Genomic DNA, 14,939 nt, shown 5'->3' with positions numbered 1-14,939 from the left:
GGTCTGCAATGATGCAAGTGGGGACCCAGACGAAATATTTAGATACATTACAGATAGCCTATTATTTTGTTGGATCGATATTTTGTTGGATTAATCCTCATTGAATTTATTTATTGTATTATTATATTCTTTTATGTTATATTATTATTGTTATTTTCCATAAACTATTCTAAAGTAATATACACTGTGGGCTATACTGTATATTTCTATCCAGATAGATTGTCATCATTCTCCCCAGCAGCTGTTTCCCAGAATCCTGGGACCTTTCGTCAGTTGTTTAGGGATTGCGCATCACTATAATCCTGTGTCCCTTCCTTGCATCTCTCTCCAAAGGCTTTATTGCAACAGCACCACGACCATGTTAACATCTGGCTCACCCAAATGCCAAATCCACATGGACGCCGTGGCAGTGTGAACTCAATTATATATATTCAGAGGATTTCAAATGAATCTTTTATAAAATATGCAATTATCATGCTTTGTAATTTCTTCAATTGATTCTAAAGAATGGAGAAATGACAGGAAACGTCACAACTTCAACGAAATGACCTTCGGTTTAACAGGGATATGGGATCTAATGCCACTGCTGTCAGTGTTGGATCTCCAGATGTAAGGCCTCTGGTCCACTCAAGGTTGTTTACGTTATTTTCACTCTGATATTGATATGTCCCATGGATTAATAAGAGTTCAATCAACACATGGCCTACCGTGGGTCAGCAGAGGAAGCCACAGCCTCTGATGGTCCATAATGGCAGAGGAATAATCCTTAGAGCTTTAGAAGGGCAATCTAGCCTGGTATCTGCCTCACCGCCCCCTGTGCACCATCTGTCATGTGTTCTCTTATACTCTCCCACTCCGCCATCCGCTGCATCCATATCACACATTTAGTTCAAAATGTGATTAGACAGAATGCTTTTGAAATGAACTCACAAATTCCACTGGGTTGAAATTAGACTGTGACCTAATCAGATTATCTTTTTTGCAGTGCATGCGTGATGAATGTACATCTCCCTGAGAGGTTCCAACAGAGAGCTTGAATGTGAAATGTTTCTCTCCTCTGTCTGTCCTGCTGTATAGCCTGCTCTGGTGCCCATGGGAAGTACGCCAAGAAGCTCCTGAATGACTTGTTCACTAACTACACAAGTGCACTGAGGCCTGTTGAGGACACAGACACCATCCTAAATGTCACCCTGCAGGTTACTCTGTCTCAAATCATTGACATGGTAAAACACTTTTCACAAATAAACCACAGTAAACTGAAGGATTCACCTGTCCAAGTCGTCTGTCAAATACTTGTCTTCTTTGATCATTGATGATTATTTCAATATTCTATTATTGTCTAGGTTGTGGCTGCACCCCAGTGTTTTCCCCTATTTTTTCCCTGTCTAGTTTCTGTTCATTATGTCCATGCTCTGGTTCTTTTGGTTCCTGTGTGTTTAGTTTCCTTTCTGGTAGACGGGAATGTGGAAATGTTTGAAGCAAAAGGCGCGGTTTCTCCTGTTAGGTAAAACAACATTTTGATCAAGGAAATCGAAGACACAAGGTAATAGGACATTTTTTTATTGGAGTGAAACCGATGGAGGACGGTGTTCTTTCAGATGGGCTGAAAGTGACAGAGTGGGTGAAGAAAGAACGTGGGGACATTCTGCTGCCCTTGCTTCGACTTGTTAAATTCACTATTAGCAGTGGAATGATCAAAATCATATACTCCTCCAAGAAAAATAAAGAAACTTTAGGTTCACAAAGCATCATGCTTTTCGCTTTTTCATAAAACAGTTGTTGATTAGCTGGAGGCTTTCTTGCTATCAGGGCAGAGAAAGGCAAATGAGTTTGTCAGTTGTGGTATGCTTTGATTTGGGTAACCTGCCGACGGTGTGTTTAGATGATGTGAGTTATCAAGTGAGGGCATGCAGACCAAGGCCACTGCAATGTAAGCAACCCCATGCTTTCGGTCGTATTGCAGCTGTAGATAGTAGAGAGGACTTCAGAAGTTCAGACGCAGTAGATGTGGAGAAGATGGGTGCAATTCAGAGTGGTATTTAAAGGAGGAGGAGGCAAAGTGTCATGTGATGGAGCTCATGAAGCAGACTCGATGCAATGTCCCTTTAAGAAAAGAGAAGTTGCTGTAATTAAAGTCAAGGCAGTTAAGAACATTTCAGCTGTCAAAAAGGACACTGAAAGGGAGCAGGAGGGGGCTTTACTTAGGTTTGGACATGGTTAAGATTTTGGCTTTCTTTGTTATGATGATCAACTGTGTGCCACAAGACCATGTCAGGTAGGATTCGAGCAGTCGTTGAGGCAGCAAAGACGTTTCTGGATACTACAGAATCACAGGAGAAGAAATAGATGCAGCACTCCCAGGCTGCAGGGAGTAGATAGGCTCAACAGATTTGAGGGGATGATATGATGAGGTGGGGGTTCATGTAGTGGGTGTTAAGTAGTTTGTGTAGTAGTGTAGAGTAAGAGTAGTATGTTTTGGTAAAAACGTACATCTGGTAAATTTGGCAAAATCAGACACCGTAGCAACGGAGATTTGATGTAATCCACATCCCTTCATTGTGAGTTACAAGTTTTATCAACCGGTGGATGGCAGCAATGCACTAGCTGTGCCAAGTCTGCCAGAAATCCATGAGGCAAAGAAGGTTCCTTTCTGTGTGTCTGCATTATCTTGTTGTTCGTCTGCTTATGATAGTGGTTCCTCGTCTGTTTTTGAGTCTGCCATTCTTCTTGTTATTTCAAGTTCCAAGTCTATAGTCAGCGTGGCTGTCAGTATTTTAATTTTTTCTTAAGATAGATTTTATTTGCATTTTTACAGCTTTTTCAGGTCAGACATGACCGACAGAGAGCAGAGAGAGGAAGGTCAGGAGAAGATATGGGGGGGGGAAGACATGCAGCAAATGTACGTCGCCGGGTTCGGCAGTTTTCTGTTGTTTTCTTCCTGTGTTTCCATCCTCCTTACCTGACCCATTTCCTTGAATAAATACACCCCCCCTGTGGGTTAACCGTCTGTAGTGTGGTAGTGAAAGGGTTAACCTTCTGTAGTGTGGTAGTGAAAGGGTTAACACAATTATATTCCTGTTCTATTTCAATACCTCGCTTGATACACGTGGCTATTGTTCATGACCGCCCTTCTCTTACAGGATGAGCGTAACCAGATTCTGACAGCATATTTGTGGATACGGCAGGTGTGGATCGATGCACACCTCACGTGGGACAAAGATGATTATGACGGACTCGATACCATCCGTATACCTAGTAGTTATGTATGGAGACCTGATATAGTCCTATATAACAAGTAGGTCGGACTGGTATTGGGTTCATCAGAGAGAGTTCTCTGCTCACTCTGTTGATTAGTTGGTGTGAGGGCACAAGCTGAACATTCCTTGAAGCCATTATTCTTGGGAGTGTCCAGGCCTCTGTCTGCTTTTTATATACGTCAGTAATCCTGCCGGTGAAGTAAAGTGATATTATATTGATGATGAAATGGATATTAAAATATTGTAATACTTTGGTAGTGGTGATTACCTCCCAGATAGCAAAGTTGCTCAGTGATTCAATGTTGAAATTGAAAAGAACTGAATCATCGTTTTGGTTGACATTGAAAATTCTATTTTGAATCAATTCATGTTGACAACTGATTAATTTTGTATTCATCATTGACGCTTCAACATTGATCCAAGTAACCACAGATAACACAGACAAATATTGTACATATTGACATAAATATGAAACGCATTTATTTATTTTACATTATACAATACACCAGGAATGTGTCTGAATGGAAAGTTTTTTTTTGTTGCTAATAAGCTAAATAAATAAATGATTTGGGAATAAATAAATAGCTGAATTTCTTTCTCCTTACGCACAAAATGCGCATCGAAACCTAATCAAACCCAAAACCGAGGTACGTATTGAACTGTGGGCTAACTGTATTGTTGGATCCCTAGTTTCTATGTCAGTTTGCTATCTGGGGCTGATGGTAACTGGTGCAAAGTATGGATATGCTGATGCTGTTGCATTCAAGTTATAAAACGCAGACACAACACTGAGATGCGAGGACAAACTCTCCAACAACAAGAGTCAACTCCTCCCTCAGTGGCTTTACTTGTGCCTTCGCTTCCTCATGCCTTTTCACATTGAATCATTTTCCTCCTACTCCAATTAGATTAGTATGCTTTTGCCTTGTTTCATTAGTGCCCTATGTGATCTATTCTACTGTATGGGAGTAGACCTCAGCTGAGTAACAGCTAAGTAACAAAGAGACAATATCCAACATTTCTATCAGTGTTACAGGATGGTTGTGGAAAATTACTGTTAGGGATGCACCAATACCATTCTTTCACTGGTGATACTGATACTGATTACCTACGGGCTGATACCAAATACTGATCCAATATACGGTACATGTATTACTTTGAATCAGTATAGACTTAGACCATTAGTTTGGGGTCACTGAACAAAAATGATTGGGATGTAATTTTTTCTCCACTAGAGTGGAGGTTATATAGGCGCATGGTATCAGACTTTAGTATTGGGAAATTCTCTAATACAGATACCCTGTTTTAGCCTGGTATTGGCTTGATATCTGATGCCCTGTTTTGGCCCGGTTTTGGCCTGGTAACAGCCTGTTTTAGCCTGGTATTGGCTTGATATCTGATACCCTGTTTTAGCCCGGTTTTGGCCTGGTAACAGCCCGTCTTAGCCCGGTATCCACCTGATAATTCAACACCAGTATCCATACTGGTGCATCCCTAACCGGTGTATTTATCTCCTTCTCTTTCTCTAGAAGTGTTCTCTCTGTATTTCAGCGCAGATGACCATTTCACCGGCTCCATGAACACCAACGTGGTGGTCCGGCACGACGGGCAGATCCTGTGGGATTCCCCGGTTATCACCAAGAGCTCCTGCAAGGTGGACGTGTCCTTCTTCCCCTTCGACGCCCAGCAGTGTCGGTTCACCTACGGCTCCTGGACCTACAATGGAAACCAGCTGGACATCCTGAACGCCATGGACAGCGCAGACCTGGCAGACCTGGTGGATAACGTGGAGTGGGTGGTGCAGGGCATGCCCGCTAAGAAGAACGTCATCCAGTACGGCTGCTGCGCCGACCCCTACCCCGACGTGACCTACACCCTGAAGCTACAGAGGAGGGCCACCTTCTACGTCTTTAACCTCCTCATCCCCTGCGTGTTGATCTCCTTCCTGGCCCCGCTGGGCTTCTACCTGCCCGCTGACTCCGGGGAGAAGGTGTCTCTGGGGGTCACCGTGATGCTGGCCCTCACCGTCTTTCAGCTGCTGGTGGCGGAGATCATGCCTCCCTCTGAGAATGTGCCACTCATCGGTAAGTGGCATTACGGTGTCGATAATGCTTTATAATAAAGATAGTTAGTAAGTCATTTATAAAAGATTAGTAAATTATCAGCTAATCATGAACGAGACATTAATATACCTTTGTAAATGATTAGTTAATACTATGTTAGCGTATCACAAATAGGTTGTCATCTATAAATGATTAGTTAACTATGAGATATTCATGAACAAATCATTAAGAAATTATTACTTATCATTAAATGTTTACCTAATGATTTGTTGATGTTACTTTGAATGAGACCTGCTCCTCATCTGTTATAAATTATGTGCAGGCCTAAATGTATTACAGATTCACTTATAAGTCATTTACACATATTTTTGCATTCCCCTAACAGTTCATCACACATAAATGTGTAACCTATCACTTTCAGATTACTCTTACTTGTTACTAATGCATATGCTAATGCATGAACAGGAAACAGGAAGTGAGTCCCAGATGAAGAGGCACAGGCAAAATTGCTCTTACTGTCTAGCGTTAGCATGCTAATGCTAATAACTATAATTGGAGAGCGATCATTGTGTTTGTCAGTCAGCGTGTTTGTTTTGTTCATGATTTGTTTATCTTTAACCAATGTCTTATAAATGATTTACTACTAACGCTGATTATTATAAAGTGTTACCAAAAACGTTTTGTTCCAAATATGAATATAGAGAAAGTTTCTCTGCAATGTCTCGATTTCTATTTTGATTTCCTTCTTTTTGCTCCACAGGGAAGTATTACATTGCTACCATGACGATGATAACAGCCTCCACTGCCCTAACAATCTTCATTATGAACATTCACCACTGTGGTCCAGATGCCAAGCCTGTGCCTAAGTGGGCCAAGAAAGTCATTCTGCAGTATCTGGCGAGCATGTGCTTCGTTTACGAAGTAGGAGAGAACTGCCTGTCGCCACAACAGCCAGAGAGACAACAGCCCGCCCCCGTGACCAACACCACCTCCTGCACCATGAACGGACAAGCTGGCCCCGGCAGAGAGGACTGCGTACTGAAGAGAGGACAAGAGGGCGTGGGCTCCAAGGTGCCAGAGGCGAGAGAGGACCTGGAGCAGATGATGAGTCCAACGGGCTCGATGGGGAGGAACCCGACCAACCGTTACAGCGCCTGGAAGAACGGCGTCTTCATGAGCATGGACGGCGCCGGGGACGCAGTGGGCGCGGCCCCGGGCAGGTGCAGGTGCAGGAAGGGCGGTGTGAGTGATGGCGAGAGCAAAGGGAGAGAGGTCTCCTCCAACGCCCGCTGCCAGGAGGAGGAGCAGCTCCTACGGAATATTGAGTACATTGCCAACTGTTATAGAGATCAAAGGGCCACACAGAAAAGAACTGGGGAGTGGAAGAAGGTGGCCAAGGTCTTGGATCGCTTCTTCATGTGGATCTTTTTCATCATGGTGTTTCTCATGAGCCTCCTCATCATGGGCAAAGTCATCTGACTGCACAAACTCTTCAAAGGAAGTCACGCCAATTGAACTATCTCAAACCCCGCTCTCCAATCACACGATTGTTACTTCCCTTGGAGGGCCGGGTTTGAGATGAATAGTGAAAAGTAACATTGTAAAGTATGGTTTACTCTTATTTCCAAGCTGCTAGCCCTGGAAAAGATTCACTTGGTACCGTACCATATGTAAATGGTACAATTTGTATTTATCTATTGTGAAATTACAGTGTTGGTTGAGGTATCACATAGGCTCATATTGTTTATTATGATATCACATTTTATTGAAGCACATCACAGACAATATTTGTAAAATTCCATCACATAGCACTGTAAAGAGATTTCTATTTCTATAAACATTAAATTTTTTCACAATGTACTATAATAATAGAATAGAATGGAATAGAAATACTTTATTCATCCCGAGGGAAATTTGGCACAACAAATCGCTCACAGTAAACATTTAGGGAGACAAAACAAGTCACGAATGAAGAATAAAATAAGCCTAAGAATAAAAATACCCAGCTCCGGGATATACATTTCCTATGTTATATTTATACATTCTAATATAAAATATACAGTAACATATACAGAAGTCTACAGTAAGTGTACAGTAAGTGTAATATTGAATATTGTAAAATTGTAACAGTTCATTCACAGAAATGTATTGTACATTCGTCAGATGTGTCATGTAGAACAGTTGACATACAGAGCAAGACATTGTTCCCTAGAACATAGTATGACCTGCTTTACAGGTTCAGAAGTTTGATAACAATGGTAAATGACTTGCTATGTATTGGTTAGTGGAGTAGAATCTAATTGTATCTCTTGTAATCGTCTGCTTCTGAGTTTGGTTGTGGCAACTTCCATTCCCTACTCATCTGACTATGTTAGGGTTGATTAGTTCTACTCAAGGCACAGTAAATCTCTTGACACGTGAATAAACTTGTACAGCCTCAGTTAGTGATACTAGCCATCCGCTGACATGTTTTCCACCATACCAATAAACTGATACACTGCTACAGTACCTATTGGAAATATAACGTTTGTAATGTTTTGTGCTGGAACCACTTTATCCAGAACGGTAACTCCGGTAGAGTGGACACAGACACAGAGAATAGTCCTTTGCAAATTTGCAAATTAAGGCTGGCATCAGTACAGGTGATTTTCCATCCTTATAAAAGTTATAAATGAATGAAAAGTATTGGAATGAGAATGGTTTATTCTTCACAAACACTGACTGGAAATAATAAATCCCTGCATAACAAAATAATGGGGAATTTACAACAGTACCTGTTGTTTGACATTTTCTGAAAGTACATGAGGGGATTCACAAAAGGAGTCAATAAACAGCAATGTAAATGAATAGTATGACAATGATAAATATATTCAACTCTGGTATTGATAGAGACATGGTAATGTGAAAAATAGAAAGTGAGGATAACTGACAACAAATGATCAGGGGGCAACAGTGGCTCAGGAGGTACAGTGGTCACCTGGTAATCAGAAGGTTCCCGGTTATATTCCAGCTCCTTGAGCAAGACGCTTAACTGCTCCCGATGAACAGGTTGGCACCTTACATGGTTGCCTCCGCCGTCAGTGTGTGAGTGAATGTGACACATTTACCTGTGAGTAACAGGTAGAAAAGTATTTTGTATGGCTCTCAGAGACGGCACTTTGATCAAACGAAGGGAAGGAGAAATATCTCACACATGCAAGGATGTTGTGTCCTGACAGGACAGTGAAATTAAAGCCAAACATAATTTTATTACCACAAAAGAGGATTTATTTGACATTACCATGCAGAGCGCATGTAGAGTGACTCTTGACGCCCACGCTGTAGTACATGTGTTTTCGGTTATTATGCTTTTTGTGAGGATTACAGATGGCAACATAACGGATCATACTGTGTAATCCATCACACAAATAAGCCAAGATTTCCAATTATTTGAAAAGACAAATACACAAGACCGTACATCTGGATGAACCACCCTGAGTATGACATACTGTAACTATGTGATGTGCTGATATGAATTTGGGGTGTGATATGCTGATATGAATTTGGGGAAAACACTGGTTGCTATCACATGTAAGATTGCTGTGTAACATGGCGGAGTGGAGCATTGGCTCTTGTCATCACTGCAGTGAATATGATGATGTTTATCATGGGCTACCAATAGATAGGCTGTAATGTCTGTGTAGACGTCTTTGAGACCATGCTTGACCCCAATAATGGAGAAGATCCCGTCACAAAGGTCACACCAAGGTCTTGAGTACGAGAGTGATCTACACTGTAGGTCAAAAGAAAGAATGAGTCCGACGAGGAATCAAAAATCTTACCATAATCAATGTACAGTATGGATTATCTGTTAAATCCCTCAGATTACCACGACTTCCTTTGCTTTATATTTGTTATCCTGTATACATCCTCAAGCCACTGTATAACATGCACCAGACAATGAGTTCTGACCAACCTGATTGAATGCATATAATTTATATAATTTTTTTTTAAGTTTAATGAATTCAAATGTTTAAAGAATAATAATTTAATGTTATTATTAAGATTAAAATGGTTGAAATGTGTGAAGCACCTCTATAACAATGTCACTAATGCTCACGGTTAACCACTCTGCCCCTATTGGTGGCTCCAAGGCATGGCACTTTGTGTAAAACCAGTTCAATCTATGGAAGAATGCTTTGCATAATTGTGTGTCCTTGTTAACACTTTGAGTGCCACGCCGGGTTTTCCTTTTTACCCCCTTGATGCCACGGTCCACTTCAATGTTAACGTTAATATCGCCTAATCTATGTTTTAAATTAAGGCTATGTGTCTAATCTGCCTGTCGCTTATCAAAGACTACTTTTCCAGTCAGTGCTGTCAAGGCAGATTGGTTTTTTATCGCTTCATTTCCGTTTCAGAGCATTTAGAAAAGCACCCGTTTTGAGATAAAAAACTGTTCATTCTGGACCATTTTATGAAAATCGTCTTTTACTGGAATATTCCACAACGTTGATATTCGTCTGCCTATTTATGAATCGTTTTCAAATAAACGCTAGATGATCAATATTATACGTGCACGCAAGCACATTCGGGCCGCGCACGGATAATCGCCGCGTTGATTTCCTCTTGGACTTTTACAGTGAAACCGAAAGAGCCCATTTCACAAAACAGCCTATATCTTCATAAAAATTTGTCTGATTATCCTAACACTGATAACATAGATTCCTTACCTGACATCAGATGGTATCCAACTGGTATATTCCAATTCCTGATCACCATTCGAAAAAATCGATAAGTGTATGGATCCAACGTGATACAGTAGTACACATGATTCCGCGGGGCTGAGAGGCTCCAGAATGAACTGTGGTAACCCCGGCTGGATCAGTGGACTGGAAAATGTGGAGTACCGGATTTTTTTCCCCATCCATTTTCATTGAGTCCATTCCAAAATCCCTTATGTCATCTGGGAGACGATAGGGGGCGCTTTTTTCCACATATGATCGCCGGCGGTGCTCGGGTATACTCGGGTAGGCTCGCGTGATGCAATATGATTTCAGATCGCTAAAAAATAAATAAAAAATTCAGAGAAATCTCGTGAGTGGCTTTCAACATAACTATCGGAAACCCGAGATATCTCGTGTGTGGCAGTTAAAGTGTTAATGTACATAACACTGGCATGAATACAGTAATGTGCAAATCAGTAGGTGAGGAAAGTGAACTGGAAAGAATGATCTTTCAGGCTTTCATAAGGATCCCAGCAGTGGCGGCTGGTGAATTTTTCTCCAGGAGGGTCGATACCAAAAATTAACATGTACCAAGGTAGCACAATGTCACACTGCACACAAACACACGCACGCATCGCAAAACCACACACTGAGTAGCCTACTGTGTGCGTCAGAGAAACCACAAGCATACGGATATTTAAGTAGGTACAGTTACAGTACAACTATCACCATTGCCATCAATCAATATGATCACAGAGTCCATGCAGCTAGGTTTCTCCTCTCTCTCTCTCTCTCTCTCTCTCTCTCTCTCTCTCTCTCTCTCTCTCTCTCAGATCCATCCAATAATAATCACATATGTATATCTTGTCATTTTAAACAAGTTACCATTCATTGTCCGGGTGATTATGCCCCCCCCCCCCCCGCGGCGAAATTAATTAGTTAGTTAGTTCCCCCTCACAACAACAGACCCTGATGATGGGGACCCTGATGTAAACAAGACAGCGTCTTGCCAGAAATGCGGCTAGGTTTAGAAATAACGCTCCTGGGCTGGAGGCGTGAATACCAAACCCAGCCGCATTTCTCGGAGACGCTCTCTGATTGGCCGACGCCTGTTTCTACACTGGTTAAGTTTAGGCACTCTTCGAAGTTGGTTAAGGTTAGAGTTTGTCTTAGAGCGTGACGGCAAGTTCTTTCGATGGTTAAGCTTAGGCACTCTTTCGAAGTTGGTTAAGGTTAGAGTTTGTCTTAGAGAATGGAGTGACGACCTCCTGGGCTGGAGTGATGACCTCCTGGGCTGGAGTGACGACCTCCTGGGCTGGAGTGATGACTTTCTGGGCTGGAGTGATGACTTCCTGGGCTGGAGTGATGACTTCCTGGGCTGGAGTGATGACCTCCTAGGCTGGAGTGATTACCTCTTTGTGCATCAGGCCTCTGAAAAGTCATGTTCCCATACATCCTGAAAGTCTGATCTGTTGATGGAAAATATTGTATTTGAACTTTCTTATCCCATCATAATTCAAAAAATATGTGTGTTTCACTCCAAGATTACCAATGTAAACAAACATATTACAGACCCAAAACACAGCAAATTCTGTTTAAAGCATAGCCTACTTTATCTCCAAAAGGTCAACTTTTCAGGAATCAAGAAAATAATTCTCGTTTTCTTACTGACAATGATACAAGTGTATTTCATGGCCCCTAAGGTCAAGAAGCCGGCATGCATGTCTGCATTAGAGAAGCAAAGAACAATCTGATTTCAAGGTGAAAAACACTGATGCATTTTAGATTCGTTTAGAGCATTTCTGCTTTATTGGGGCAGTAAAATGAAAAGACAGGACAGGTAATACAGGAGAATCAGAAGTTGGACTCAATCCCATGATTGTGATGGATTACGGCCTGTACGTGGGTTTGGTTTTTAGTTCATTTCGGTGTGCTATGGATGCAGTGGCGGCCGGTGGGTACTTCGCCACTAGGGGCGCTATACCAAACATTTTGCAAACATGTACAGTACAGTACCACGCAACAGACTCATGGCAAGACGTGAGCGATTCGACTCACGCTCACGGCAATGAATCGGCTCTTATGAACGAGTCGCTCAGCTGTTACTACAACAACACACAACCAGTCAAATAAAGTATAGTCTAGACTCTAATTCACAACTTGAAACACAATATATAAATAGAAAAGTTAGAAACAAACTTGCCCGTCTCCAAACACAGGCAGATCTCTCCCTCTCTCCTTCTCTCCTCTCTCACACAGCGCGACGTGGAATCGATTCGTTACACAATCAGACCTATTATATACCAAGAATAACTTCAGTATGAGTACAGGGCTGTACACATATTTTGCATATTGTTAAACGAGCCAAGGCTAGCTATTAAACTATCGATATGATATCGAAAATCTGGGACCCTGATGTAAACAAGACAACGTCTTTCTCTGGTCTGCATCCCCTTAACAATTGTGTGTATTGAGCCGTACTGTATTGTACCATTCTGCAATCTGTTAATAAAGTTCTCATTCATTCATTCATTCAAACATAGACGATATTGAACAAGCCATATCACGTATTTTCAATCCGAGAGAGCTGCAGTAGTTAAATCAATGAGCCATCGACATAGTCAGTGTGGTGTAACGTTATTATTGCATCCAAGATTGGATACACGCTGGCTAGGCAGTTGGGTAGTCATAGTCTTGTGTTATAAAATAAATAAACAATCAGCATTGTCTCGCTTCATGAATGGCCAGCAGTAAGCCTACAGTACTGCTCCTAAAAAAACTATTTACAAACGTTAACGTTAACCACAGAGAGAGAGAGAGAGAGAGAGAGAAGAGAGAGAGAGAGAGAGAGAGAGAGAGAGAGAGAGAGAGAGAGAGAGAGAGGAGAGAGAGAGAGAGAGAGAGAGAGAGAGAGAGAGAGAGAGAGACACTCACTGTTTAGTTGAAACGTCCAGGGCAGGAGAGCTTGATAAACGTGTATAATCCACTGATGATGTATTCCAGACCACTGTCCACTGTAGTCTGTCTCCAGACTGCATCCGCCATATAGCTTGTTAGCCAAGTGTTAGCTCGTTAGCACAACACATGTACATTCCTTTGTCCATTTCCGCTCGAACAGACTGCAAACTACCTGGCGTTCTATCGCCATGCTCTAAGACAAACTCTAACCGTAACCAACTTTGAAAGAGTGCCTAAGCTTAACAGTTCTAAAGAACTTGCAGTCACGGCACGCTCGTCTAAGACAAACAGCTGCTGCATCATTCTCACAACAACACAACTATCTCCACCGACCAACCTAGAATAACCTAGAATTGGAACATTAGAAATTGGATTCGGCCAATCAGAGATCGTCTCTGTGAAATTCTGCTACGGAAAAAAATACTGGCGTCGGCCAATCAGAGAGCGTCTCCGCGAAATGCGGCTACAGATAATCTTGACGCTACTGGCTTGACCGCTTCAAATCGCGCCCGGATTCCACATAATAGTCATATTTCAACGCACAACGCGTATGCACTGATTGGCTGTGACGGATACAGCGATCAAACTGTGACGCGCACTCAGAGCGCTATCGCGTATAGCCCGGGCAGAGAAATACGAAAAAAAAAAAAAAAAAAAAAAAAAAAACGTGATGTCACTTCCTGCTCTGGAAAACGAGTGTTTTTTAATTGCGATAATAACGTTATATTGTGCATTGGAAATACAAACATACTTAAAATGAGTAAATATTATTCATTTTAAACATGTTTATATTATTTATAGGGCTATAAAACAAAAAACTAAAAACTTATTTTTCTTGTTCTCTCATATAACCAGGGTAGTTCCTGAGGGGGGCGGCGCCCGAGCGCCCCTAGTGGCGAGCCGCCACTGTATGGATGTATTTGAGGTTTTCTCTGGTGAGCTGTCAATCACCAGACAATTTAATTGCCATGCGCATGGCAGGTGTGTGGGCTTGATTGCCACCTGATTGGTGTCTATAAGTAGGCTTGGTTTCGTGCTTTCAGATGCTTTTTCTTTTCACGTTTTCCCTCAGTAGTAGAGGAGTGTCTCAAGTATTGTTTCTAGGCTTTTCTCTTTCTGACGTGCAGTGGTGGTCATTTCCCCCCCATTTCCTTTATCCTGGTGTGTTGTGTTTTCTATAGCTTTTATTTGTATTTATTTCAGTGTTCTTGTGTTCCCCCCGCCCTATCTCATCGCTCTCTGCGATACCAGTGGTTACCCCCTTTTGTGTGTGTCTGTGTGTGCTAGACCCCCCCCCCCCCCCAAGCCTGACAATAATGTCACAAGTACTGTATAAGTAGCATGTGCCCTAGTCTGTTGATATTCGCAGAGTAGCAGGGTGTAGATGGAATTGATATGTTTTCATTGTAGTTAGAGGATGTAGTAGCATGTCCAGTGTATCACCTCTACCCCGTATACATGCTGGTACGCATGTGAGGAGAGTCTATGTCTTATTAGATGACTTGAGAAAAACAAAAGCAAAAGAAACATTGATGACTGTAATTTGCTTCAGTCAACTCCTGCCACAATATGGAAAAATACACAAGGTCCTTTTTCAGTGCACTTTCCAAATTTACTACGGAAGTGTTGCGGAAATGTAGTTTTACCAAGTCCGGTGAGTTTAAAAGAAATTGAGATTGAATCGAGGGATAGCAAAGAAAATAGTTTTATTCTGTGCACACAGAAGTCTCAGTTCAATACAGAGAGTACAAGACAATCTGAGAAGTGAGCCCTGAGTCAAGGTGACCCTGAGCTTTATACAGTAAGAAAAGCAAGGTTTGCATACAGGAAAAAACGGTCTTATGATGACTGATAAGCCTGCACCTGCCTGTGGCTAGGAGTGGTTTAAGACAAAACATGATCTTGTATGTCGGAGTGTTTCATAGTAAGCTGATTTCTTGTAAAGGAATAGTACA

The 14,939-nt window shown here is 41.8% G+C and overlaps 1 protein-coding gene across 1 annotated transcript in view; it reads left to right on the top strand.

Annotated features, from left to right (window-relative positions):
- The window catches only part of chrna10a (cholinergic receptor, nicotinic, alpha 10a), a gene marked incomplete at both ends in the record, with an annotated part of 116,654 nt that extends 109,855 nt beyond the window's left edge, over positions 1–6,799 (top strand). The window contains 4 exons of the mRNA XM_084334019.1: positions 1,078–1,223; positions 3,141–3,295; positions 4,809–5,341; positions 6,081–6,799. Coding sequence (XP_084190145.1) covers positions 1,078–1,223; positions 3,141–3,295; positions 4,809–5,341; positions 6,081–6,799 — 1,553 coding nt within the window. The remainder of the gene's footprint in view (positions 1–1,077; positions 1,224–3,140; positions 3,296–4,808; positions 5,342–6,080) is intronic.
- Positions 6,800–14,939: the final 8,140 nt, after the last annotated feature.

Source organism: Notolepis coatsorum, assembly GCF_963971535.1.
Source record: "Notolepis coatsorum genome assembly, chromosome: 1".
Classification (NCBI taxonomy): Eukaryota; Metazoa; Chordata; class Actinopteri; order Aulopiformes; family Paralepididae; genus Notolepis; species Notolepis coatsorum.
This window is presented reverse-complemented; position numbering and strand designations above follow the sequence as displayed.